This window comes from Dermatophagoides farinae, chromosome 9 (genome assembly GCF_024713945.1).
Source record: "Dermatophagoides farinae isolate YC_2012a chromosome 9, ASM2471394v1, whole genome shotgun sequence".
Lineage (NCBI taxonomy): Eukaryota > Metazoa > Arthropoda > Arachnida > Sarcoptiformes > Pyroglyphidae > Dermatophagoides > Dermatophagoides farinae.
In genome coordinates this window covers 2,487,454-2,514,656 of record NC_134685.1, presented here as the reverse complement: position 1 = coordinate 2,514,656, position 27,203 = coordinate 2,487,454, and the positions used below count along the sequence as shown (strand labels likewise).

The 27,203-nt window shown below is 29.7% G+C and overlaps 5 protein-coding genes across 10 annotated transcripts; 4 read left to right on the top strand and 1 right to left on the bottom strand.

Annotated features, from left to right (window-relative positions):
- The first annotated feature begins 3,944 nt into the window (after positions 1–3,944).
- Positions 3,945–10,374, top strand: LOC124497761 (uncharacterized). Its single transcript, XM_075733901.1, has 2 exons — positions 3,945–6,836; positions 8,899–10,374. Exons 1-2 carry the CDS (start codon positions 6,311–6,313, stop codon positions 9,525–9,527), a joined length of 1,155 nt encoding a protein of 384 aa, XP_075590016.1. The 5' UTR covers positions 3,945–6,310; the 3' UTR covers positions 9,528–10,374.
- A 540-nt stretch (positions 10,375–10,914) lies between these two features.
- On the top strand, positions 10,915–12,791 carry rept (RuvB-like helicase 2 rept). The gene is made up of 3 exons (XM_047061551.2): positions 10,915–11,130; positions 11,199–12,268; positions 12,334–12,791. Exons 1-3 carry the CDS (start codon positions 11,014–11,016, stop codon positions 12,593–12,595), a joined length of 1,449 nt encoding a protein of 482 aa, XP_046917507.2. The 5' UTR covers positions 10,915–11,013; the 3' UTR covers positions 12,596–12,791.
- Positions 12,792–13,053: 262 nt separating this feature from the next.
- Positions 13,054–18,960, top strand: LOC124497870 (FMR1 autosomal homolog 1-like). Of its 4 annotated transcripts, none has more exons than XM_075733898.1 (4): positions 13,054–13,428; positions 15,104–15,443; positions 15,543–16,250; positions 16,318–18,960. In XM_075733898.1, the coding sequence occupies exons 3-4, from the start codon at positions 15,545–15,547 to the stop codon at positions 18,126–18,128; spliced, it is 2,517 nt and encodes an 838-aa protein (XP_075590013.1). In that variant the 5' UTR covers positions 13,054–13,428; positions 15,104–15,443; positions 15,543–15,544; the 3' UTR covers positions 18,129–18,960. The 4 variants fall into 4 exon arrangements, with proteins under 4 accessions (XP_075590013.1, XP_046917505.2, XP_075590014.1 ...); XM_075733899.1 differs by lacking the exon at positions 13,054–13,428 and adding an exon at positions 13,673–13,695; XM_075733900.1 differs by lacking the exon at positions 13,054–13,428 and adding an exon at positions 13,884–14,853.
- A 486-nt stretch (positions 18,961–19,446) lies between these two features.
- On the top strand, positions 19,447–20,099 carry LOC124497874 (uncharacterized). The gene has a single exon (XM_047061553.2). It carries the CDS (start codon positions 19,490–19,492, stop codon positions 19,949–19,951), a length of 462 nt encoding a protein of 153 aa, XP_046917509.2. The 5' UTR covers positions 19,447–19,489; the 3' UTR covers positions 19,952–20,099.
- On the bottom strand, positions 19,991–27,001 carry LOC124497869 (NT-3 growth factor receptor-like). 3 transcript variants are annotated; one of them, XM_075733897.1, is made up of 11 exons: positions 25,465–27,000; positions 24,275–24,887; positions 24,035–24,109; positions 23,857–23,928; positions 23,716–23,780; positions 23,253–23,532; positions 22,982–23,193; positions 22,618–22,899; positions 21,726–22,544; positions 21,049–21,671; positions 19,991–20,976 (listed from the first exon to the last, which is right to left on the bottom strand). In XM_075733897.1, exons 2-11 carry the CDS (start codon positions 24,781–24,783, stop codon positions 20,374–20,376), a joined length of 3,540 nt encoding a protein of 1,179 aa, XP_075590012.1. In that variant the 5' UTR covers positions 24,784–24,887; positions 25,465–27,000; the 3' UTR covers positions 19,991–20,373. The 3 variants fall into 3 exon arrangements, with proteins under 3 accessions (XP_075590012.1, XP_046917504.2, XP_075590011.1); XM_047061548.2 differs by having other exon boundaries at positions 24,275–27,001; XM_075733896.1 differs by having other exon boundaries at positions 21,726–22,529; positions 24,275–27,001.
- Between the last annotated feature and the right edge of the window lie 202 nt (positions 27,002–27,203).

Genomic DNA, 27,203 nt, shown 5'->3' with positions numbered 1-27,203 from the left:
CATCATTATTATTCGTGAATTTTATGGATTTTTTTTTTTCGTTTTTCTTCATATTTCATAAAAAAAAACACAATACATTTTTTCTTCGGTGCATTGCTGCCCCCTCTACAATACCACACTGCCACCCCCTCCAGGTAACAATAACAACGAAATAGACAACAGAAAAAAAAATATTTTTGGGAGGAGCAAAATAGCGAGAAAATAAAAATAAAAATAAAAATCAAGTCACGTTAAACTCATTATCATTATCATCATCATCATCATCATCATCATTTTTTGGCTACAGGTTTAATTCCATTTCATTTCATTTCATTTCATTTTGTTTTGTTTCGTTTCGTTTCGATATAAGATTTAATGTCCGTTTGTCTTTTTTCAGATTGTTTGTCTGTGTGTTTGTGTCCATTATGTCCACCATGTGAATGAGAAAAAAAAAATATTGGCTTCTCTTTGTCTTTATTGTGTTGATTTGAATTTGATATTATGAAGAAAAAAGATGCCAAAAAAGCGATTGGCGACAATAAACCGGGATGAAATTTTTTTGTTTCTCTTTCTCTCTGATTTAGATCGATAATAATAATTCATCAATGATTTAACACTCTAATGTCTGGTTAACAAACAAAAAAAAAGTTTGAAGGGCAAAATTTTAAATATCGTTGAATAACGAAAGATGAAAATTTTCTTTTGACCATTTCAATCATCATCATCATCGTCATTATCATGATTATGATCAATAATAGAAAATAATGGAAAAAAATATCGTCAAATACACACACACACACACACACACAAAATTATGAAGTAAAGAAAAAAAAATCGTTCAATCGATCGATTGATTTAATCGATCTGTACTTGGACTTTTTTTTCACGCACACACGCACACAGGTACATATTATCATCATAACGATCATCATCATTAATTTTTTCTTCATATAAATAGGTGTATGGCATCAAAATTTTCTTTCTCTCTCTCTCTCACACACACACTCGCTCACAATGTTGCAAATTTGAAATCGATATCGTTTTTTTTTATATATACTGAATTTATTTATAGTCAAGTGCGAGATAAAAGTATCACAATGTATCAAATGGGAGAAAAAAAAGGTACACACACACACACACACAATTTCATCACTGATCTACAGAAAAAAAATGAATGAAATGAACGAATGAAAAATTGTATCGATTGTATAAATGAGTATAATATCTGACCAGATATTACCGGATTCTTTTTCATTGCACTATTATCGTTGGTTTTTTTTCTCTTTTTTTCCTTCGATTATCGATAAAGAGAAAATTTTTTTTTTTTTTTTTTTTGTTAGTTTCAGAGAAAATTTCCTCGTTTTTTTTTCTTTTTTTTTGAAAAAAAAATTCATCATCATTAGGAAGATGAATGAATAAATAAATGGTCGTCTGCTTATTGTTGTCGACGATGATGATGATGATGATGGAATCTATCGATTGTCAATCAATCAATAAACGACGACGATAATGGAACGAATTGTCATGTCAAATCATCATCATCATCATCATTACCATTATGGTAGGGAAATTTCCACTTCCATTTTTTATCGTTTGAATTTATTCATCATCATCATTACTAATTGACTTTTTTTTCGATCTATTCTTCCATTGTTTTCATAATGTGGAATGTAATAATAATTGGAAGAATTGAACAACAGAAAAAAAAATTTCCCTTTTCAATTCCATATTGATTGATCATTGATTGGTTGATTGATTGATCATTTTTAACGTACAGAAAAAAAAAAATTTTTTTGGCTAGATTCATGCATGATCATTATCCTTATCGTTGTTATATCATCATCATCATCATCATCGTTATCGATTACGAATTGATTTAAAACAAAAAAAAATTTGAATTTTTCTTTGTTTTTCTGGGAATATTTCCGAGAAAATTTCCCATTTTTCTTTGAAAAATAAAATTTCCAAATTTGATAATCTGATTATTTTTATTCAGAATAATTTGGTCACATATAATCCAATTATTCATTCGTCGTCTTTTTTTTTATTACCAGAAGATTATTTTGTGGTTTTTTTTCTGTCTATTCTTCTTATTCTTGCTGTTTTTTGGGCTGAATGAAATAGAGAAAAATTTTTCCATGAATTGGAAAAAAAGAAAAATAAAAATTGTAGTCAAACAACAAATGAGAGAAAAGAAATCAGAACGAGAAAAAAAAACCAAATCAAGCAATCAACCAGCCAACCAACCAACCAACCAACCAAATGAATGAAAGATTGCCTGCTGTTACCAGCACCACCACCACCACCACCACAACCAAGGTTTGACCATCAAAAATGAACGACTAAAGTGGGATGAATTTTTTTTTTTACAAACAAAGAAAGGCCAAAGGCCACGGCTGCAATCAAAAAAAAAAATCGTAAGAATTTTAGAATGTAATTTTGTTGTTGTTGTTGTCTATCTCACATCCTCTTATGAAAAATAAACAGAATAAATATATAGTAATATACAGGGTGTCTGTATTTTTTTTTTTTTTTTTTTTTTTTTTTTGGTCTGTCTACAACATCATCGTCATTGACATTGAATGGTTGGTTGACATGTGCGTTTACCAACGAAAAAAAAACGGTAACACAAACACAGAACAATAGAATCAGATATATATTGTGGGAACAGACGAAAAAAAAACGGAAACGGAAAAGTGGTCACCATTATTATTATTACCGTTATATAAATAACTACTACTACTACTACTACTTTATTATGACCTTGAATCCATTGTGGATTTTTTTTTTTTTGGACCACCTTCCAAAAGTTTACCAATTTTTTTTTTGTTTCATTGTTACAAACTTTGTCCCTATTATGTGTGCGTGTGTGGTTGACTGGTTCATCCATCCATCCATCCATCCATCCGTCATTCTGTCTATCCTGTCTGTGATCGTTGTTGTTGTTATTGAGTGATGTCAAACAAGATCCAGACACACACATATATATAGTAGAATGATGGAACAACAACAACAACAAAAAAAGCTAAAATTCAATGATCATGATGATGATGATGATGATCGAATTCATTTAGAGATAGATTTATAGCTAATTTATTTCTTTTTTTTCTTCTTCTTGTTTGCTCGTTCACCATTAAATTACCAGAAAAAAAAAATTTTTTTTTCATTTCATTTCAATTCATTTCATCATCACCATTTTCATAATATAAATCCATTTGTTGTAGTTGTCGTAGTTGCCATTGTACAATATTGTTTCATTTTATATATCATCATTTATATATAAGTGCAATGAAGAGGAGAGAACAAAACGAAACGAAACGAAACGAAAAAGGATGAGGATCATGATGAAAAAAAAAGATGACGGTTTTTTCTTTTTATTTTTATTTTTTTTTTTTTTCATTACACACAAAAGATGTATGTATTTGCCAAACCATGTGTGTTTGTCGCTGTTGTCGTCGTCGTCGTCGTCGGTTGTATATATATATATATGTGACATACATAAATACAATACACACAAAAGAATAATAAAGAACAGACAGCTGAATGTTAAACAAAAAAAAAATTGGATTGAAATATATAAAGAGCTTTGTTAAATGAACCACTACCACACAAACACACACACACACACACATACATTGTTACCATGGGATTTGTGATTGGTTAATATTGAACAAAAGAAAATGTAGCAGTGGCAAGTATTAATATTTCTTTCCTGTTGTTCATCATCATCATCATCATTATCATTATTCCTGTTACTAAGCGTTTCTCTAAAATCAGCTGAGTGCATTAATCTATCAAATGTATATATACCACTACTACCACCACCATCATTATATAAACCACAACATTTAATGTCGTCTGCTACTAAATTTTTCTGTTTTTTTTTTGTACCACTATCTCTTTCTCTCATATATATATACAGAAACAGAAAAAAAAATTTCGGGTTTGGTTCATTTTCACAAACTTTTGACAATTGTATTTGTGTGTGTGTGTGTGTGTGTGCAATTCATTTGATTTTTTTTTTCTTTTCGATGAATCGTTATCTCCAGTTTTTCTTTGTTCTTCTTTCCAAACACAATATACAATAAACAACACTGTTATACAAACTTGAAATTCGATTATTATTATTATTACACTTTATATTTCGTCTGTTTTTTTTTCTGTTTCAATTCTCTTCATCATCATCATCATCATCCTATGCAAAATTCTATACAATTCTTCTCTTTTTATATATATATATATATTCTAGTTTGAAATGTATATTTTCAATATTAAAATCTAGTCATACACACACACACACAGATACATGTGCTACTTCCACCAATATTTTGTTATTTGGTGAAAAAAAAAAAATAACATCTTCCTCTTTATTTCATCATCATCATCATCATTCTCGTTTCTTCTTTGTGTAATTTTGTATATTCGTTATTGCCTCACAAATATATTACACACATACACACACACACCACATTCATCTTTTCATCCATCCATCCATCTCTATCTACCAGTATTCTCTTGTTCAATGAGTCTTTTGTGTTATAATATTGATGTTGTTGATGATGATGATGATGATTGTGGATCTACATCTTTTTTTTCTTTCTTTTCTTCCACAATTCATAACAATCAAGGCTGAATGACTAAAGAATGATGATGATGATGAATCCTGTTCTTGAATAGTGATTCTCACATATCATGATCATTCATTATTAGTCGATCGTCGTGGTCGTCGTCGTCGTCGTCTTCTTCAATCTCGTCATTCATATTATCATAATCATCAACAACAACAAGAACAACGAAAAAAACAAGAACATTTTCATCTCTCATGATTATGATCATCATTTGAAGATTTTTTTTTTTTGGTGTGTGTTTGGATGACAAACAAATTGATGATTGATTGAAGAATCCACAGAATTTATCAAACATTTGTTCATATGAGAAAAAAAAATGTCATAACCAGATGAAATAAACAAAACATACACACATACACACACACGAGAAAGAATCCAAATCCAAATCCAAAGTGATCATACATTCTCAATTTGATGTTATTTTATTTCATTTCATTTTTTTTGCTGTTTGTTAATTTTTTTTTTTTTTTGATTATTATTTGTCCCATTTTTTTTGTTAATTTCTATCCTGTTTCATCATTATCATCATCATCATCGATGTTTTTTTTTTCTATTCTCAATCTCAATCAACCACTACTAAATTGGATGCCAATTTTTTGTTTTCATGTTTGTTTGTCAATCACATTAGTAAATTTTTTTAGTCAATTTTAAATCTTGTGAACCACCAACAAGCAAAGAATCCAAAGAATAGTCCAAATACAAATACAAATGATGTACGTGTGGTAGTGTCCAGAATTGTTGGTCATCATCATCAAATTCATTGTATTGATGAAATGATTTGAAAAACATCTACATATCTTTTTTGTTTCTATAATACACACACACGTACACACGCACACACACACACAAACTTTTACACTTATGTTCACAACAACAAACAAACAACAACAACAAAAAATATCCATCCATCAGGTCATCGATCTCATTTTTTTTGTTTTTTGTTTTGTTTTGTTTTATTTCATTATTAGTAATAATCAATAAATCAATTCTCAATTTCAAAATAAACAAATCAAAACAAAAAAAAAAACAAACAACCAAAACCGAAACAGAAACAAAAAAGTATTATATATATTCATCATCAAATAATAATCTCAGGAAAACAAAACAAAAAAAAAATTTAACACCACAGACACACACACACACACTATCTCCTGTGTTATGATACAACAACAACAAAAAAAAAAAAAAAAAACAAAACAATGACATACACACAGCCACCTACGACATTTTTGAATCTCATATCGAAATAGTTGAATGAATGAAAAAAATATTTGTTTTTGTTGTTGTCGTTGTCGTTTTTTTTCTGACTGAAAATTTTTCTATTAATAATAATAATAATAATAAAAGAAAGAAAGAATGACCAAATCATCATCATTTTTGATAACAGAATCAAATGATCAAATTTCATCATCATCATCATCATCATTGATAATAAAAAACGATAAAAAGTGTTGTCAATCAACAACAACAACAACAACAACAAAACAACAAAACAGCCATCATCATCAGCATCTACATTGAAAATTGTAACGGTTGCCACACCCATCATTGGTGATATTAACAGTAGTAATAACTGTGTTGATAGTGGTCGTGGTGGTGGTGGTGTTGGTTGTAGCAATAATAATAATATTAAATCACCATCATTATCGTTATCATCAACCATATGGTCTAATCAATCAATAAAAACTATAGCAAAAACAAGAATGGCATCAATGGCTTGTAATCAAAGATTATCATCATCAATATTATTTGATACAAATAATGTTAATCGTATTGGCCATACATCATCATCTTCTTCTTCTTCCTCTTCAGCATCAACTACATCATCATCGTCATCGTCATCATCTTCGAATGGTGTTGATGATACTAATATTGATGTTAATTTATTAAATCATAATAATGTATCAGCAATGAAAATGCCACCAATGTCCTATATGAATGGTAATTCAGTACGTCCAATACGACGGCGACATTTTTCTCAACAACAAACCGGTGGTATCTATGTTAATAATGATGGTAATGGTGGTAATGGTAATGGTGGTGGTGGTGATAATTGTAACCAAAATGGCATTATTGATACAAATCTTTCAATGAATTATGATAACAACATTTATGAATGGAATAACCGGAACAAAATGATTATCAATACAAATGATAATAAAAAAATATCATCACAAGCTAATAATGTAGCAAATACCACTACTACTACTATTAATTCTAATAAAACAAGTAAGTACCAGTTTTCTATTTCTATTCCAGTTTGTTTTTTTTATGATATGAATTTAAAAAAAAAAATTTTAAAAAATTTTAACAAAAAAAACTATTACTATTTTTTAACCTAACTTGTAATCGATTCATTCAAATGATGATGATGATGATTGAAAGGTGAGAAATGGAAAAGAGACAGAGAGAGAGAGAGAAAAGGAGATGGACTTGTTTCTTTTTTTTTTTTGACAAAATAATAATTTGCATCTATTGCACGATCATCATCATCATCATCATCACCAATCATGGCTCAAGGTTGAATGAATGAATGATGATGTAGAAAATTATTTTTTTTTTATCTATTTATCTACCTACCTACCTACCTACCTGTATTTTTTTTTTATTTATATATTTCTGATATACTGATGTATATACACAACAACAACAACGGCAGCAACAGAGTTAACATTTATAAAATACCTGAAAATTGTATTGTATTTTGTATCCGATATACACACACAAATTCATTTTTCATTACATTTTTTTTTTATCATTATTTTAATATTTTCATATATATAAAAAAAAACTATCTATCTATATATACATCAACCATCGTAGTAGTAGCCATAGATTTGATTTTTTTACATATTCATCATTTTTTTTTATATATTCTTTATTTCATTTCATTCATTTTATTCATTTCCACATTATCATCATCATCATCATCATCATCATGGACGGAGATTTGATGATGATGATGATGTTGATCTTTTTATCCATCCATTATAATATAAACATAGAACAAGAAGAAAGAAAACATTTAACACACAGCTCCTTAAATAAGAAAATAGAATGAAAATTTTCGGTGCAAATGCACTGAATTTATATTTCTTTTTTTTTTTTTTGGTTAGATTTATTTTTCCCATTATCTTTCTCTGTCTTCTCTTGTTTTTTCTCTCTTTAGAGCTCATTCTAATTCATTTTTTTTTTCGTTTCGTTTTGGTTTTTTGGTTTGGTTAAGTGCAATTTTTTTCTTCTTCTTCTTCATTCGTTTCATTTGATTTTACTTTTTTTTTTCTTGTCCATGACTACAAACATTGATGATAATGATGTTTTGTCGTTTTTTTTTTTTTTTTTTGGTTTGTTTGGTTGTTTCGCTACGGCTTTTTATGTGCAAAACAAAAAAATTATAAATAATTTGTGTGGGTTTCTCTCTCTCTCTCTCTCTCGCTTTGTTTTTTTTTTGTTGTGTAGATTTTTTTTTAATTCTCATTTCTCAGTTAATTATTCATGTTAATTATTATCATATATATTGATGGTATGGTATGGTATTACAATACATCCATCCATACATACATAACAAAACAGAAACGAAATGAGAAAAAAAAAATTTTTTTTTTCGGCCCCTTCAATATACACGCCAATTGTGATGATGAAAAATTTCATTTCATTTTTTAAAAAAATCCTCTATTTCGACTTATTCTCAAGATTCGACATATATTAATATATATATCGATCAATGTTGAGAATCGAATCAAATATCAAATCGATCAATGAACTAATAGCATTGCACACACACACACACACATACAAAGAAATGAATAAATATAATTTCTTTTGTCTTGTCTTGTCTTGTCGTTTGTCGTTTGTAGTTGTTGTTGAGAAAAAAAAATGAAATGAAATTTCTTCTAACAAGAATAAACATAAGAATTGAAAGAGAGAAAAAAAATAACAGCTTGTCGTCGACTTGACGACGACGACGACGACGATGTTTGTGAATATATTACATATCTATCATCAATTCTTATTTATATTCTGATTGTAAAACAAAAAAAAAACCATGTTTGATAATCATCAACAAATGAATGATCTCGATTGTGGTGCTGGTGCTGGTGGTGTTGGTGCTGGTGGTGGTGGTGGTGGTGGTTGATTCTAAATTTAAATTTAATTATAATTTATTACATTGTGTCTCTTTTTTTAATGCATGTAGAAGAATGATCATTATCGTTTTTTGTTTTTTGCATACATGTGTGTCTAATGAATGTATTTTTGTTTCTTTGTTTTTTTTTTTGTTTCATTTCGTTAGATTTGATTGACAAATATGATGATGATATGTCAACGAAAACATCATCATCATCGTCATCGTCATCGTCATCATCATCATGGAATTATTTTATTGATAATAATCATCATACTGCAAATTATAATGATGAAATTATTGTACGTTTAGCTAAAGGTATTGAAAATATATTACGTTTGGCTAAAGAAACACGGCTAGTTCATTGTACAGAAATATTAATACCACAAATGTTGATGCAACAAATTGTAACAAATGTGATTGAAATGGCTGAATGTGAACCATGCGGTTTACGTGGTTGTCTATTATTGATCTTTATTGAAAATGATGATGATAATGTTGTTGTTAATAATAATAATAATAGCAACAGCAACAACAACAACAATAATAATAATCGTCGCCGTCCAAATAATAATAATAATAATCATCAATATAAAATAAATACATCATCAACAAAATTATTGGGTGAATTTGTAATTGATCCAGATATTGTACCAACATTTGAAGTCTTTCTAACATTAAAACGTGTTAAACCATCTTGGTTTGAATCATTGGAATATCGTTTCTTTAAACGTACACCAATCATTTTATCAGAAATCTACCTCTTGAATAAGAAAAAACTTTATCAACCATCATAATGATTGATCATCATCAAATTGAAATCATGCAGCTGTAAGCAAACAAACAAACAAACAAACACGTTTAAACATATATATAAACTCATTGATTGAACATTGAATACAATTGCTATTACTATATATTGGTACTAAAAAAAAAAAAAATATTGATGATATAGCATAATTAGTGTTATATACTAATAATAAAAACACACCCACACCCACACCCACACCCACATACACACCCACTGAATATTTGTGATTTCCATTTCAATATGGATTTGGTTTACAGCAAACAACAACAACAACAACAGTGAAAGAAATTGAACTGAAATATTGTTCCTGGTGCATAATCACACATACACACACACATACACCATCCAATCAATAAATCAATCAATTACACACACAACAACAACCATTTCTTTCTTTTGGATAAATCTAGTTTATTTTCATTATCGATTTATATTGAAAAAAAAATCATTATAATAGGAATCTATACATACAACAACGAAAAAAATTATCAAAAAAAAAAAATCAATAAATTGCTAATATAAAAACTAATCATCATCAATTTGATCTTTATTCTCAATCTCTCTCTCTCTCTCTCTCTCTCTCTCTGCTTTCATCTCTCATTGTTTATTTTTTATTCAAATATAACAAAAAAATGATCTTCATATTCAACACAAACACACACACAAACACCAACCTTACTATTGTGACAATTACATTTTTTTTTTGTGAAAGATTGATCATCAATCATCGAATATTTGTTTTTTTACATTTTGTTCTGATGATAAAATCTGGATGATATATATAGTTATATTATTAATATATAGTCAATACATTTGCGATAATAAGACACAAACACACATACACACACACATTTATTTTTCACATTTTTACTTGTTGATAAAATAATCTCTTCCAATTTGAAGAATTCTATGTATTTGTCATTTTGTGTGTGTGTGAATGTATTTCATCATGAATCATCATCATCATCATCAACATGTGTGATTCATATTATTCCCAATGTCGATGTTGGGCTGATGATGATGATGATGATCGTTTGTTCGTTCATGTATCGATGTGATGTCAAACTACTACTACTAATAATAATAATAATAATAATTTTTAATAATTGATAATTAAAAAATTAATAATTAATAAACGAAATGTTGATTTAAAAACAAAAAAGAAATGATGTTTTTTGCACTTTGTATTATTATATTAAGATTTGGCGCCAACAAATATTCAAAAAAATACATTTGCTGCCATCTAATATTGATTTTTGTTATTATAACAATAAATGTTTTTTTTTTGGAAATCATCACCATCAGATGTCAGCAGGAATGGAAAAATGGAAAAAAAAACTTCTAAACGACATCTATGAACGGAAAAGCACATGTTTTTTTTTCTTTTCTGTTGTTTGTGTCAAGCTATTAAATTAAACGATTCAAAGTTGATTATTTTTTGTTTTATTTGCAACACAAATTCTCTAAAAATCATGGATGTAGATCAAATTGTTGGTGAGCAACAAGTTATCCAGAAATTGGAACGAACTGGTGCTCATTCACATATTCGTGGATTAGGTTTGGATGATAAACTTGAACCAATTCAAAAGGTTTGTGCTTTTTTCATTTGTTGATTTGATTTTTGAGAAATTTTTTTTTTACTTATTTCATTTGACAGTCTGAAGGAATGGTCGGACAAAATGCTGCACGTAAAGCTGCTGGTATTGTTGTTAAAATGATCAAAGAAGGACGAATATCTGGACGTGCCATTTTGATTGCTGGACAACCGGGTACGGGAAAAACAGCTATTGCAATGGGCATAGCTAAATCATTATCACAAGAAACACCATTTGTTTCAATGTCAGCATCTGAATTGTTTTCATTGGATATATCCAAATCGGAATCATTAATGCAAGCATTCCGTAAAGCTATTTCTATAAGTATTAAAGAAGAAAGTGATTTTCTTGAAGGTGAAGTTGTCGAAATTCAAATCGATCGTTCAGCTGATCAATTGACACGTGTTGGAAAATTGACATTGAAATCAACCGATATGGAAACTGTTTATGATTTGGGCCAAAAAATGATTGATAATTTAATTAAGGAAAAAGTAACGGCTGGTGATATAATCACCATTAATAAATCGAATGGTGTTGTGACTAAAATGGGAAGAAATTTCACTCGTAGCCAAGATTATGATGCTATTGGACCGAACACTAAATTCATTCATTGTCCTGAAGGTGAAATTCAGAAACGGAAAATTGTTCGACATTTTCTTAATCTTCATGAGATTGATGTTATTAATTCACGACAACAAGGATTTATGGCCCTATTTTCTGGTGATACCGGAGAAATTAAATCCGAAGATCGTATGAAAGTTAATGCAAAAATATCTGAATGGAAAGATGAAGGAAAAGCTGAACTACATCCAGGCGTATTGTTCATTGATGAAGCACATATGTTGGATGCTGAATGTTTTTCATTTCTAAATCGAGCATTAGAATCAGAATTTGCACCAATAGTTATATTTGCCACTAATCGTGGTATAACAAAAATACGTGGTACAACATTCAAATCACCACATGGATTTCCACCAGATTTTCTTGATCGTTTAATCATTATTCGTACAATACCGTATTCAAATGAAGATATTTCACAGATATTAAAGATTCGTGCCGAAGAAGAACAGGTTAATATTCATGATGATGCACATCTTATTCTTACAAAAATGGCCACCGAATCTAGTTTAAGGTAAGTCTGAAATTTGTTGATTACCATATGATTCATGACGAATTTTTCTCTTTCATCATTTGCAGATATTCTCTTCAATTAATAATTACATCGGATATTTTGGCCAAAAAACGAAAATCCAATCAGGTTGAAGTACAAGATGTAAAAGAAGCATATGGACTTTTTATGGATTCAAAACGTTCCAAAGCATTCATTGAACAATATGAAAAAGAATTTAATTTTCTTTTGGACGTATCAACAACAACAACAAATGGTGGTGGTGGTGGTGGTGGACAAAATAACCAACAAACATTGATGGAAGGTAGTGAAAGTTCGATGGAAATTTAGAATTCCCTTTAACGACCCCCCCACCCCCAGCCAAAAATAATCATCATCATATTTGGAAATTTAATCATTGAAAATTTTTCCACTAGATGGTACAAAAATTTCCGCGCGCATCATATATTTTTTTCAATATTTTAATTGTAGTAGTAGCATGGTTGATGATATAATAAAATAAAATGTTTTTTTATCATTGCTGCTAGCATACATTGTTTTCAGTAACTATTATCAATACTACTACTACACGATTGTAATGAACAAAACGAAAATGGATGGATGGATGGACAGAATGTGAAAAAAAGAGAGTGTGCACACACAGAAAAAAAGTAACATAATGCGTAAATAATCATTCAATTCATTCATCAAAAATGGTGTTCAAACTTTATTTTTGATGACTGGTCTTTAAAATTGGAGAAAAAAAATCAACAAAATTCGTAGACTTTTAGTGATCTCAACACTTTTTTTCTCTGTGTGCAGGAAAAGAAATCGAATGAAATGTTTTTTTTTTGTTTTTGTGTTCATTGTCTCTCACACATTGTTTGTCTATTTTTGCCTTGTGAGTGGAAAATAGTTTTTTTTCCAATTTTTCTATTTTTACGGCATTTGATTTTTTGTATTTTTTCTTTTTTTTTCAATAACCACGTTTTTTTTGTCGTCGAATAAATCGATTCCTCATTACAATAATTCTGACATAAATAAATTTAATCAATCGAAACAAACAAAAACAAATTTAATTCGATTCAATTTCGAATTTATTACAAATCACAGTTTTGAATATATATACATTCATGTTAATGGTTTATTCATTTGCTTGATGTCTTGGTTATGTTTCTCATTCGGTAAGTACTTTTATTATTTTTTTTTGTTTGTTGCCCATATTTCTTTCTTTTTTTTTTGAGTAAAGTTTTTTTTCCACTTTTGTTCGCTTTTCGAACGCTTGTGGTTTTGTGTGTTGTTGACAACCATTTTGAACAAATGATTAGCTGTTTTTTTTTGTTATAATGAGAGTATTCATCGAGTTTTTTAAATACAATCATCATTCATCCCGTTTATATTTTATTGATTGATAGTGTTTATTTTTTTCGGTTATTATCGGCTAGAAAAAGGTATGTTGAATTAGAATTAACATCGTGTGTGTTTATGTGTGTGTGTGTCTGTTTTTTTTATGCATGCATTTCCTCAATCTTCAATAAAGACATGTTAATTTTTTCTTTGAGGGGCGTTTTTTCTTGTCGTTTATACTTAGAAACAAATTCTACAGTTTTTGCCCCATGCTAAAATTTGTGCAACCTAGTTTTTCGTTTTTTTTTTTTAATTAGAATCAACAAAAGACGCCGATGAAAACAACAATGTTGATGTGTGATGGTGACATTTCACTTCAGTTGTTTTCCTGGTAATGATGATGATGATGTCTAAATGTGTAATCAACAATATGTCATATATCGTCTTAGATTATGAATGTTGTTTATAATAATTTCTTTAGTTATTTTTAGCTTTTCCTATACTATAGTGAATTTATGTGCGTATAATTGTCACACACAATTACAATTTTCTCAATATAAACTGATACTGATTGAATTCTACTGAATATTTAATTTCACATGTTATCATTTAGCCATAGATCTTTTCTATGTTTGAATTGAAATTCCATCAGTTTGAATTGTCGTCATCATCGAATAGAATCGATGCAGGAATGAGAAAAAAAAATTCTCATTGTATTTTTTTTTTTTTTTTGAGCCATTCATAAATTATAGGATGATTGTTCTCGAAATGATATGAAATCCATTCGTTGCTTTCGTTGTGTGCTATTTTATACAGCCGGGTGGTACTAGATTTATATGCTACTACAATTTTTGCATTTTTTTTTGTTGGTAGTTTCATTGATCTTGCTGAGTGTGTGTTTGTGTGTGGCTATAGAAGAACCACACCGTCTTTATTTTGCATGCAAACACACCAAACTTTTACCGAGTACTTTGTCTTGAATGTGAGTGTTTTTTTCTTTTTTTTTGGCTTTCTCAATTTCATCATTTTTTTATGATTTTTGATTTGATACGACAAAAAATAACACGAAGAAATAGAACAAAAAAAAATTCATGATCTATGATCTCTCACTTTAGCACATTTCGAATGTGAAAGAAAAAATTTTCCATTTTTTGATTTGACTTGTTTTTTTTTTGCTTATCGTCTGTGTCTTGTATATGAGATTTTTTTTTTGGCTGTATCAAAGAATCTTTGATTCCGGTTTTTGATTCTCTTGAATTCTGGTGAGTTTTTTTTTGTCATTTTAATCGATGATTATAGGAGTTGTGGGTATATATCTGTATCTGTTTGTTTTTATATGCTGCACAAGAAAATTAGAGTTATGAATTTGATTGCTAAAAAAATTGTTAGCCAATTTTTTTCGTCATAAATAAATCATGTCGTTAAGAATTTTGTTTTTTTGTTACATTAATAATATTATAATCTGATTATTGTTTTTCTCTTTCTCTCCCACATTACTATTTTTGAACCTAGATCCCGTTTTGGATTATTTTGTTCGTGTTTATGGTAAAACCCCAATCAGTTATAATATAAAAAGAATTGAAGAAAAACTTTAACATTTGAAACTTTGATCTCGTCACCATTTTTTTCTACTTTGTTTGTTAGTGTGTGTGTGTTTTAATTATCTTCGTTTTTTTTTTCTTATTATTAAACACACAAAAATCAATCACAGACATTCACAACCAGCATTTCAATAGTTTTCGTGTTTGTGTTTTTTCGTTTTGTTTTGTTTTAAGTAATAGCAACGATTATAATTCATTCAAGTGAAAAAAAATATCAGTATTCTTTTTTGTTTCATTCACTTTTTTTGCTGGTAAGTTTTTTTTGTTGTTATTCACTGAAGCTGATGTTTTTTTTCATTCATCAAAAATAATAAATTCTGTTTTATCTTTTTCTTGTGGATATAATTTAGTAATGAATATATATGAAACAAACAAAACAATGATGTCCGATTTGTCTCAAGATTTTTTGCGGAATGGTGCCGTTGAAGTTCAAGGCGAAAATGGTGTTTTCTATCCTGCTTATCTTTATGACATAATTGAACCATCACAATTATCACAACCACAAGACTGTCAATTATCATCATCAAATAATAATGCAAGTAGTCAACAACAACAACAGATTAATGATCAATCTATGTGTTTTGGCTCGATGAATGGTTCTGGTCAACAAAGTGGTGGTCCTAGTGGTAGTGGTGGTGGTGGTGCCAAATCCAATACGATCATTTCATCATCGAATACGAATGAAACCCATGTTGTTGTTATATTTCAAAATAATTACTTCCCACGATCTTCATTTCCTATATCACGTATTCGACTTCCTCCGGCTTCAACATCACCATTATCATCATCATCCAGTGCAACAACCAACAATGATAATGGCGAAATTGATAAAACTAGTAATTCACTGTTGTCTGGTCTATCTGGTCTGAATATTTCGAATGCTTCCAATACTACTAGTAATCAATTGCAATCATCTAATGCAGCTAATGCTAATAATTGCACAAATTCAATGGAAGGCGCTAATCCGGACATAACTGTCGGTATGGAAGTGGAAGTTTTTTCATCAAGTTCTGATCAACCACGTGGATGGTTCAGAGCTATTGTCAAAATGATCAAAGGTAAAGATTATTCTGATTGATGATGATTCATTTAGCTTTCAACGTTATTTTTTCCTCTCTCCATAAGGTTGTTTCTACGTTGTCGAATACATTCAACATAATCAGCAAAATACATTATCAAATGATCCATCATCATCTGGTTTGGGCAATCAAAATCCGGCACAGAATTTTACTGAAATTATTCCCAATGATGATATACGAGTGAAAAATCCGAATCCATTGCTACGAACAAATCCGTTTTTCCGATTCGAATTAGCCATACCGGAGGATTTCAAATCATTCAATACTAGTTGGTTATTGAAAGAAGAAGCTCATCGACAATTCAAATTGTCGATCAGTGCCAATGTTGTTCGTTTTGATGAAACCAAAAACTGTCTTGTTGTGATCGGCTATTCCCAATCGCCTACCGAGAAGAGCTTTATTGCCTCGAAATTGGAGAATCGTGCCGCAATGTTATCCGAAATGCATTTCCGTAATCTGAAACAAAAATTGATCTTGTTGGGTGATGCCGAAGAGGCTGCCAAAAAATTAGAATCGACAAGAATGCCGACCAATCAAAATGAACATGGTTTTTATGAAGCACGAATCTTGGTGCCCGAAAATTTAATGGGTTTGGCCATCGGTGCACATGGTGTCAATATTCAACAGGCCCGTGGTGTGGCTGGTGTCGTTCAAATTGATATAATGGATAATCCTACGGCATTCCTTATTCGTACGCAAAATCTTGAAGCTTTACACAAAGCTCGTTCAATGTTGGAGTTTGCTGAAAAAATTATCGATATTCCTCGTTCATTGGTTGGCAAAACGATTGGTCGTAGTGGACGTGTAATACAAGAAATTGTTGATAAATCTGGTGTAGTTCGAGTCAAAATTGAAGGTGACCAAGAGAATGAAGCACCACGTGAATATGTGCCTTTTGTATTTGTCGGTACTCTGGAATCTGTTCAAAATGCTCAAATATTGCTCGAGTATCACATAAATCATTTACAAGAAGTGGAAAAATTACGCAAAGAAAATAGCGAGCTGTTCCAACAATTACGACAGCAATCGGTGACTATAAATTCTTCACAACATGCAAACAATACTGGACCTGATTATGATTATATGAGTGGTGGTAGCGGTGGTCAACCATCTCGTGGAGGACGCGGTGGAAACATTGGTGGTATGCGCGGTGGTCATCTTGGTGGCCGTCGTAGTGATCGACCCCAACGTGATGATCGCCCACCGCGAGAAGGTCGACGTCCTTTTATTGGTGGTCCTGGCGGGGGTAATGGTCCAACTGACACACGTCTTCCACGTGAAAGACCACAACAACGTGGAACATATGGTCCACGTGGTTTTGGTAGCGGAACACGTCGTGGTGGTGGTGGTGGAAATTTCAGCAAAGATAATTCACCAACCGAACCTGGATTAATTCGACAAGATCGTGCCGATAGTATGCCATCCTCAAACAGTAATCCGAACAATGAACAAATTCAGCAGCAGCCACCACAACAAGGCCAAACACCACATTCATCAGCTAAGTCACATAGTCATCGTGGAAGTGGTGGTCCTGGTGGTGATCAGCCACAACGCCCACAGCGTAATTCGTCCCATCGTAATCAACGAATGTCACGTGGTGGCCGTAGTCATGAAAGTGGTAAAGGTGGTGGTGAACATCATCCGAACATGAAACAAAAAATGAATGGTGTTCGTTCATTTTCATCGAATAATTCTCAACCATCGAACAACAATAATGCAGCCAATGGTAGCAATGTTGGTGGTGGTACAATCACCACTGATATGGAAACAACAAATGGCGGTATGCCGGATGTCGTTGTTAATGATGATGATTCATCGCCAATTCAGCAACAAACACCAATCATTAACGGTGATTAAATATTTTTGAAATTTCATAAATCTGCAACATGATACAAGTCATACCGGAACCATCTACCAACCAACCCCCGTATAAGCAAAATATCCGTTTCTTTCTTTGTTTTTTCTTCACACTCTTCATTTCTATTCTCATAATTTCTTTTTTTTCCTCTGTGTTATAATTGTCTTATTTCTGCTCTGATGAACGATTATCCACTTTTCTTACTCAGCACCACCATATAAAACAAACATTTGTATTTCAATTTTAATACCGCACACATACACAGACATAAACACCGAGAAAAAAATATACATATATACAAGATATATAAAAATGCAAACATTGATGTAAAAAGATAAAAAATGCAAAAATTGTTTTTGTCAAACAAACAAACACACCAACACGTAACATATGAAAACAAATTTTTTTTGTCTTTCCTTTTTTATTGTTTGAATTGTTTCCTATTTTCATAAATATACTAAAATTAGTAAAAAAAAACAACAGGGGAATTGGGATTTCAGGAAACTATTGAAACTATAAAAAAAATCTACACGCCCACATTTAATAATAATGATCAATCGAAAATGATGATTTTCACTTCTGTGAACAACAACACCACCTTACCACATACAGACACACACACACAAAATATCTGAACATATTTTTCATTCTTTATATATCTTTATCTTAATGTTCATATACTTGATACATACACACCCACAAACACATTCTTATTATTTATGGCGACAAACAAACAAAAAAAAAAAGGTTAAAAAATGATAAAAAAAAGAAAAATTAATACCATTTATTATATATTGATAATAATAATAATTCTAAGTAATTTCTACTTTATAATTTGATGATGATGATTACAAGTATATACTTTGTCTCTATCTCTTTCTCGATCGTATAAATCTGCTCTTTTTTCTCTTCCTTTTTTTTCATGTCTTTATATCATATTATGATGATAACATTACAATTGATTTTTTTTTCTATGTTTAATGATGAATTTTTTTTTTTTTTTTTGCTGTTTCTGGTTGTCATTTCTATCTGATCATGATCATGAACACACACTGACCATTGTTTTGATTCATCTCTCTCTCTCTTTTTTGATAATATAATCTGTCTCTGTTGGTTTTACATATATGTTGGTAATTCTACAGAAAATTGTGATGATTCATTTAACATTACATGAAAAACAAAGACAAACAAACAAACAAAAAAAATACTAATATTTCATCAGTATATTATTCATCTGTAATTTATATTGTAATAAAAAAAATTAAAATCCTCCGATTCTTATTCTTTTGGTGATAATTTCCAAATGATTTTAAATAAATCAATGCCCAATACGTCCTTTATTTATGGTCCATGAATTCATATGATTTGCAAATCTTTTTGTTGTTGTTGTTGTTGGTTCAAATTAAGATTCTTTCATTCATTTTTAATCTTCATAATGTTTTCAATTCGTTGTGGTTATTTGTTTCAAATTATTCGATATTCAAAATTTACAAGAATAAATCAATTTTGTTCAACTTTCACTGATCCTCATAGTGGACATGAAAAATCGAAAAAAAATCTTCGTGAAAAAGTACAACAAAAAATTGCCGAAATAGATGCCGAACAATTACAATCACCGAATACACCACTTGGTCTAATGAATCGTTCACCGCATGTTGATCCGAATTCCGTATCAGATGTAGAAACGCAATCACCAAATCCAGCATATGATCCATTTCCTGATAATAAAAATCCTAAAACTGGTGAAATAAATGGACCAACAGGACCAGAACCTACCAGATATGGTGATTGGGAACGTAAAGGTCGTTGTTCAGATTTTTAAAAAATTTTTGAAATGAAACAATTTTAAAATATTGTGATATGATATGATATGTGTTTGTTTTATTATACAAAATTGTTGTTGTTTTCAAAATATGATGATTTTGTATTTTTGTATTTGTTTTCGAATGATAATAAAATAAAAAAAAATATATATATTTTTCTCTTTCACTTTCACATTATACAAAGGCACCAAATATAATGAAATAAATCATCATTTTACATTTAAAATCGAATGATGGAAAGAAGTTACAACTTTTTTTTTGCTTTTTCATTTTGATTATCATGATTAATGAATGAATCAATGGTTCGAAATTGATTTATAAATGTATCATATATTTGTGTGTAAAAATCAATGAGTAAAATAATACTGAATTTTCAAGTTTTTCATTGTATAAAATCGTATATTCCATTTCTACTATATATTTAGTGGCTCAATTTCAAATAGGTGATTGGATGATCATCCTCCGGTTTACCAACAATAATATCACCATAATCATTTTCATCATCATCATCATCATCATCATTGACATTAATGTTGATATTTTCATCTTCATTATTATTATTATTATTATCATTATCATTATCATCTTGTTGACTAGATTGTCGTACAAAGTACATTTTATTAGCCATTAATGGTACAGTTGGTGGCGCAATAATAATAGGTACATCTGGATTAACCATCGGTATATTACATGGATCCATTGTTTTATATCTTTCCAATAATGTTCGCAATATTTTATGTACGGATGATATAGAGGCACGTTCTGTTGGTTTAAAACGCCAACATTCAAGCATTATTTTATATAATTCTAATGGACAATTATCAGGTGGTGAAAGTAATTTTCCACGTGTAACATTCTGTATTACTTCAAGATTAGTAAATTCATACCATGGCTGTTTACCATGGGTTAAAACTTCCCATAATAGAATACCAAAACTCCAGCAATCACTTTCAACGGTATATTTTCGATACATTATACTTTCTGGACTCATCCATCGTATTGGTAGTAGAACATCACGTCCAACCTGTTGATTAATTAATTGATGAAAAAAAATCAATTAATTACACTTTATATTTGATGATTGAATGACACATACCCGATAATAATCGGTAGCATAAACATCACGAGACATTCCAAAATCACCAATTTTAGTTATCAAACCAACACCGACTAAACAATTTCGGGTGGCTAAATCACGATGTACAAAATGTTGTGTGGCTAGATATTCCATACCGGCAGCAATCTGCGTAGCAATATATAGTAAATCTGTTAGCTCTAATGGTCGCATTTCACGGCGGTTATTGGCTGAAAATGAATTGACCAATGGCTTTGTTTCATTATCATCATTGTTGTTGTTGTTGTTATTATTATTGCCAATCAAATTAGAATGGAATGGATCACGTTCGCGAAGAAAATTATTTAGATCACCATATTCCATATATTCGAAAAGCATCATCAATGTAGGGCCATCCATTGAAATACCATAAAATGTAACAATATTCGGATGTATTAGATTGGCCAAGAATTCTGCTTCACGTGAAAATTCATCAAGAAGATCAGTACAATTTGCTTGGGTTTCTTTCAACATTTTTATGGCCACCATTGTGGTTGGTTCATCGGCCGTTAAATAATCAACTGTGCCCAAAAATACACGACCAAATGCACCTTCACCCAATTCACGTATGAAATTAATCTTTTCAGTACTGATATGATAGATTGCTATATAAAGATAAATAGTTAAAATAAGAACCAAACCGATAATAGGATTCTTACCAGAATTCTTAAGAAGTTGTTGTGCTTCAGAAAAATAGTTTGGATTTTGTACGAAATTTTCCACCAATGATCGATTAACTTGTTTATTGCTAATCATAATGGCTATTGGATCATTTTCTGGACGATATGATGTTTTTTTCGGTAAAATAACATTGTTGTTGTTATTGTTACTTGATGATGAATCAGTGGACCAATTAATAATGTTCGTATGATTGGAATTCATTGTATCAATCTGTTGTATTTGTCCACCATTACGACCTTTATTATAATACATCATTGCACGCGTATGTGGTATCCGTGTAGATGTACGATGACGATTATTTGTACGTCTTGCACGTATTAATCGTAATTTTCGATTCAACCAATTAGGTAATGTTGTTAATAAAGACAACGGGAATGATTGTTCATGTAATTTTTGATTATGATTAATATCGATTGCCGATTCCCATGATCGATGCATCGGTTTCTTTTTACAGCCAATTTGACCACGAAACATTAGACTTGTGACAAATATGACAATTATTGAAATGATTAGCAAACTACTTAAGATAAAATTTGTTGAGAAATTGAATATCCCATTATTATTATTATTATGGTTGCTATTATTATCATCATCATCATCATAATCATCATCACCACTACTACCATCATGGCCATCGTTTCCATTACTGGTGATTATATCGAAACTATCCGATTCAGATATATCAGATGGCATTTTTGGCATCACCGAAATAATGGGTGGATTATTTTTATTATCATTCTGTTGTCGATTAATAAATGGTGGCATGGCCGGAAATGTTGTAGCTGGTGAAATAAATTCTAGATCAATTTTGTTTTGATAAAATTGCATCGGTTTTTTTTAAGTAATTATAAACTAATACTATACAATTACCTTGATTGAATGTAACATTAATCGAACGTTTTACTGTACCAAATTCATTTGTCGCTATCAATGTATATTCACCATTATTTGCTTGTGTTTGTTTACGTATTTCTAGATGGCCATCAATAAATGCACGATGATCAATTTGATATTCATGAAAATCTTCAGACATTTCTAATGGTTTTCCATTTTTATACCATGTTGTTTTTGCATACGGTATACCTTTTATACGAAACACAATGTTGATGTAAAATTTTCGTTGTAATTTCATAATGACAATTTTAGGCGCAGCTATTTTTATACAATGATGATGATGATGAAAAAAAAAATTTAAAAATAAAATTATTTCATATCATGATCATTGAAAACTTACAATGAACATTGACGGAAATCTTCGCAAATACTTTACCAGCAGAATTTTCAGCTTCACATACAAGATAGTCATTGTCATCTACATGAGCATCATTAATGCGTAACATTTGTTTCACTGTATACAATTTCAATGTTCCATCGATGATTGTTTCATCACTTTCAACGTCCATTAATGTATAATTTGAATCCATTGCAGTTGTATTCCAGGCAATACTAATTTTAGAGAATATGATTAGTCTTTCTTTTTTAAATATTTACATTCTTGACATTACATTGGCAATGGTAATCCTGTAGCCGTACATGTTAAAATTGTTGATTCATTTTCATTGATTTCCACTATATCTGGTTCGGTTTTAATCGTTGGAAATGTACAAGTATCCAATGAAAGATTAGCCAAAATTTGTGGTTTTTGTTCCAATTCATTTGGCCATAAACAGGTAATATTCATCCAATATGGTCCAAGAATATTGTGTTTATTATCATTGACAAGTTGTTCAATCCATTTCGATATTGGACAATCACATTCGAATGGATTATTTTCCAGGCTGAGATCTTAATCATCATCATCATCATCATCATCGTGATTCGATATTATATAAACAAAATGAAAAGAAAACAAAACAAAACAAATATAAATAAATCAAATCAATGGGTTCATTGACTATTTTTTTTTTTTTTTTTTTTTTGAATAACAAAATTGTAATTGCAACAAACAAACAAATATAACACACATACCAAATAGATTAAGTCCATCGAAATGTCGCCATGTGATTGTTCGTAATTTATTGTTTTTTAATGATCTAAAAAACAGAATTTATATGACAGTTGATATATTTACAAAACAAATCATTATTGATTCATTAGTATACAACATACATTTCTTTTAAATGAAAATTACCAATAAATGTATCGACATCGATTATTTCAAGGCCACTATTGTCGATGATTCTGAAATAAGAATAAAAAAAAACATTCGGTAATAAATGACAGAATCGAAAATGTTGCACTTGACTTGTAAATGGTAAACAAAAAAAGAGGCGAAAATTAAACATACAATTTTTCAATATTTACATATGGCAATAATTGTACACGATCTAAATGCCGTAGATATGGTTGATTTGAAGCGATTCTAATCAAAATGAAATGAGAAAAACAAAATAAACATACAAGAATCATTGGATTAGTAATTCATTCAAGTGTGTTTGTGTGTGTGTGTGTTGATGAGTGGTCGATAATTGATTAAATTTTTTTTTCTCTTTTTTCTTTGTTAATCAATTTTCGTAAAGATAATTACATGTCAATTATTTTCATTAAATCTTTTGAATCATTAAATGCTGGAATGGAATCAATTTGTGATTGTTGATCATTACGAAAACGACAATCTAATTCATGATCTTTGTGGCACCAACAACGTTGACAAATGTCCACACGATTGGATGGTAAAGATTTTTTTTTTATTATCAATTCTTTTTGTTGTTGTTGTTGCTGCTGATGGTGACGATGATGATGATGTTCGGCTATTGCTGCTACTGATGATGATGAGGATGATGGAATTATTGTTGAATAATCTTCAGATTCTTCATCTAACGATGATGATAATGATGATGAACCATCGGAAGACCATTTAACAAATGTTAAGATTGTTAGATCATCTTGACTAGGCTTTGTTGTTGTTGTTGATATTGTTGTTGTTGATGTTGTTGTTGTTGATGATGATAATTGTACAGATGATTGTAGTAATGACGAGTATTGATTATTGGATGGACTAGAAAAATTTGATGATGATGAATGATTCATTGCCATCGATGATGATGATAATAATAATATTGATAATAATGATAGAATATATAGAATCGATTTATATTCAATATTGATTCTTGATGCAAAACATGATGATGATGGTGGATCTTTGATACAATAATAATAATAATATTCAAAATGATTATGATCACGATAATGATGATGATGATGATGATGAATTTTATCATACAAATTATTTCGATGATTTTTTTTCTTGATCATCATCATTGTTGTTGTTGCTGCTGATGCTGCTGCTGCTGTTATTCTCATTATTGTTACACATTGTTATTCCGGATAATATTCCGGCATAAAAATCATTTTAAAAGTTTAATCGTCAATTGAAAAATTTTTTGTTCACTGTTCAATATGAAAATCATCGAAAACAATACAAAACATTTCAAAATTCACATTCATTCAGATTAAAATGATTTTTTTTTTATTTTTTTTTTGATCTCATTCATTGGATTTCATATGAACAAAAACGACGACAACAATAATAATGAACGATGGTGATTAGGATTTAGACGTGACGTCAAATGATGAAAAAATTAATATGATCAAGATACACAAAGACAAATATGCATACACAGACACACACATCCCATATTCACAGAGAGATTCAAGTCATCATCATCATCATCATCATCCACATCATGATCAAGTCGTATGATCAAATTGAATTACCAGAGAAAAAAAAATTTTATCAATTATCATGGCAAAAAAAAATAATAATAATAATATATGGCGCAACAAAATAACAAGTCCAAAGATCATCATCATGATCATCATCATCATTCTCATTATCATTATCACTGAGAATGAGAACTAAAGATGTTTTTGTTGTTGTTGTTGTCGCCGTTGTTATTGTTGTTGTTGTTGTTTTTGATGATGATGATGATGTAGATGTTTAATGTCGCCATTTTTTTTCTCCATTCATGTAATCAAAAATCAACAAACAAAATAAATAAACATAAAAAAATATTAATTCTGAAGATCAAAAAAAAATCAACAAATTCGAATGATTTCACAAGACAACATTCACAAATAACGGTATATATATATATATATATAGTTTTTGTTTTCAACCATCATCAAGTTTTGATTTGATTTGATATCTCTAAATTTGGAATTAAAATAAAAAAAAACGAACAAAAGAAAAGATTTTCTTGATTCGATATATATATATTGTTAGCTAGTTAGATTATGATCGAGTTACACTCAAAAAAAAATGATTTTTTTTTTCGATGAATTTCGTTTCATTGATGATGATGATGATGATGATGATGACGATTATATTGAAGATAATATCTGCGTGTGTAGATCAAATAATAAAATGTCGAGAGTTTTTGATTTCATTTTGTTATTTTATGCATTGTCATCATCATCATCATCATTGTGTATGTTGTATGTGTGAGCATTGTAAAAAATTTTTTTTTGGTTGTTGTTGAACATCATCTATTAGAACACAATTGGTTTGCTTTTTTTTGTCTATTTTATTATCATTATCATCGTCATCATCATCATCGTTATTAAGGTTTATATCAATTTCAATCTCATCATCAAATTAGTCAAAAAAAAAAAAAAAAAAAAAGATTACTGACGCATTTCATTTTGTTGATAATGATGGCAATTAATGATCATTTGTTTTCTGAGGTTAATCCATCATGATTGATGATGATTGTAGGTTGTTGAAACAGATTCTGTTTTTCAGATTTGGTTAAGATTTTTTTTTTATACATGATAATAATTTGAGATCAGAATTCATGAGAATAAAAATTAACAATTATCAATCATCAACGCTTACACACACACACACACACATACACACAAACATTCATTATCAAAAATAGAGAATCATGACGATAAAGAATGATGATGATTATGATGATTATGATTATTACGTGCAATGATGATTATTAATTTTTTCTTTTCTTTTTCCTTTTTTTTTGGAATTTGTTCACTGTCATCATTCCATGTCACAATGAAATAATCAGTATCGGTATATATCGGAATGTTTGTTTGTTTGTTTGGTTTGGTTTGGTTTTAGTAGAGAAAAATGAAAAATCAATGATGATGATAATGATGATGATGATGATGATGTAGTTTGTTTTGTTCGATAATGATGATTATAATCATCATCATAACGCAATCATGATGCACTTAATGTTTGCGTTTGTGCGAACTCATTTTTTTTTCGCCGTCGTCGTCGTTGTTGTTGTTGAATGAAATAACTAAAAAAAAAAAAAAAAAAGAGAGAGAGAGTGAAGATAAGTAACAATTGATGTGATGGAAAAAGATCAAGGTTCAAATTTGCACTTATTTTTTTTTTTTTTTTTTTTGGTTTCGACATTGAAAAATGAATGAATTGAAAGAATTCACTTTGAAACAACAGAATAATGAAGAATTTTTGATGATTGAAAAAA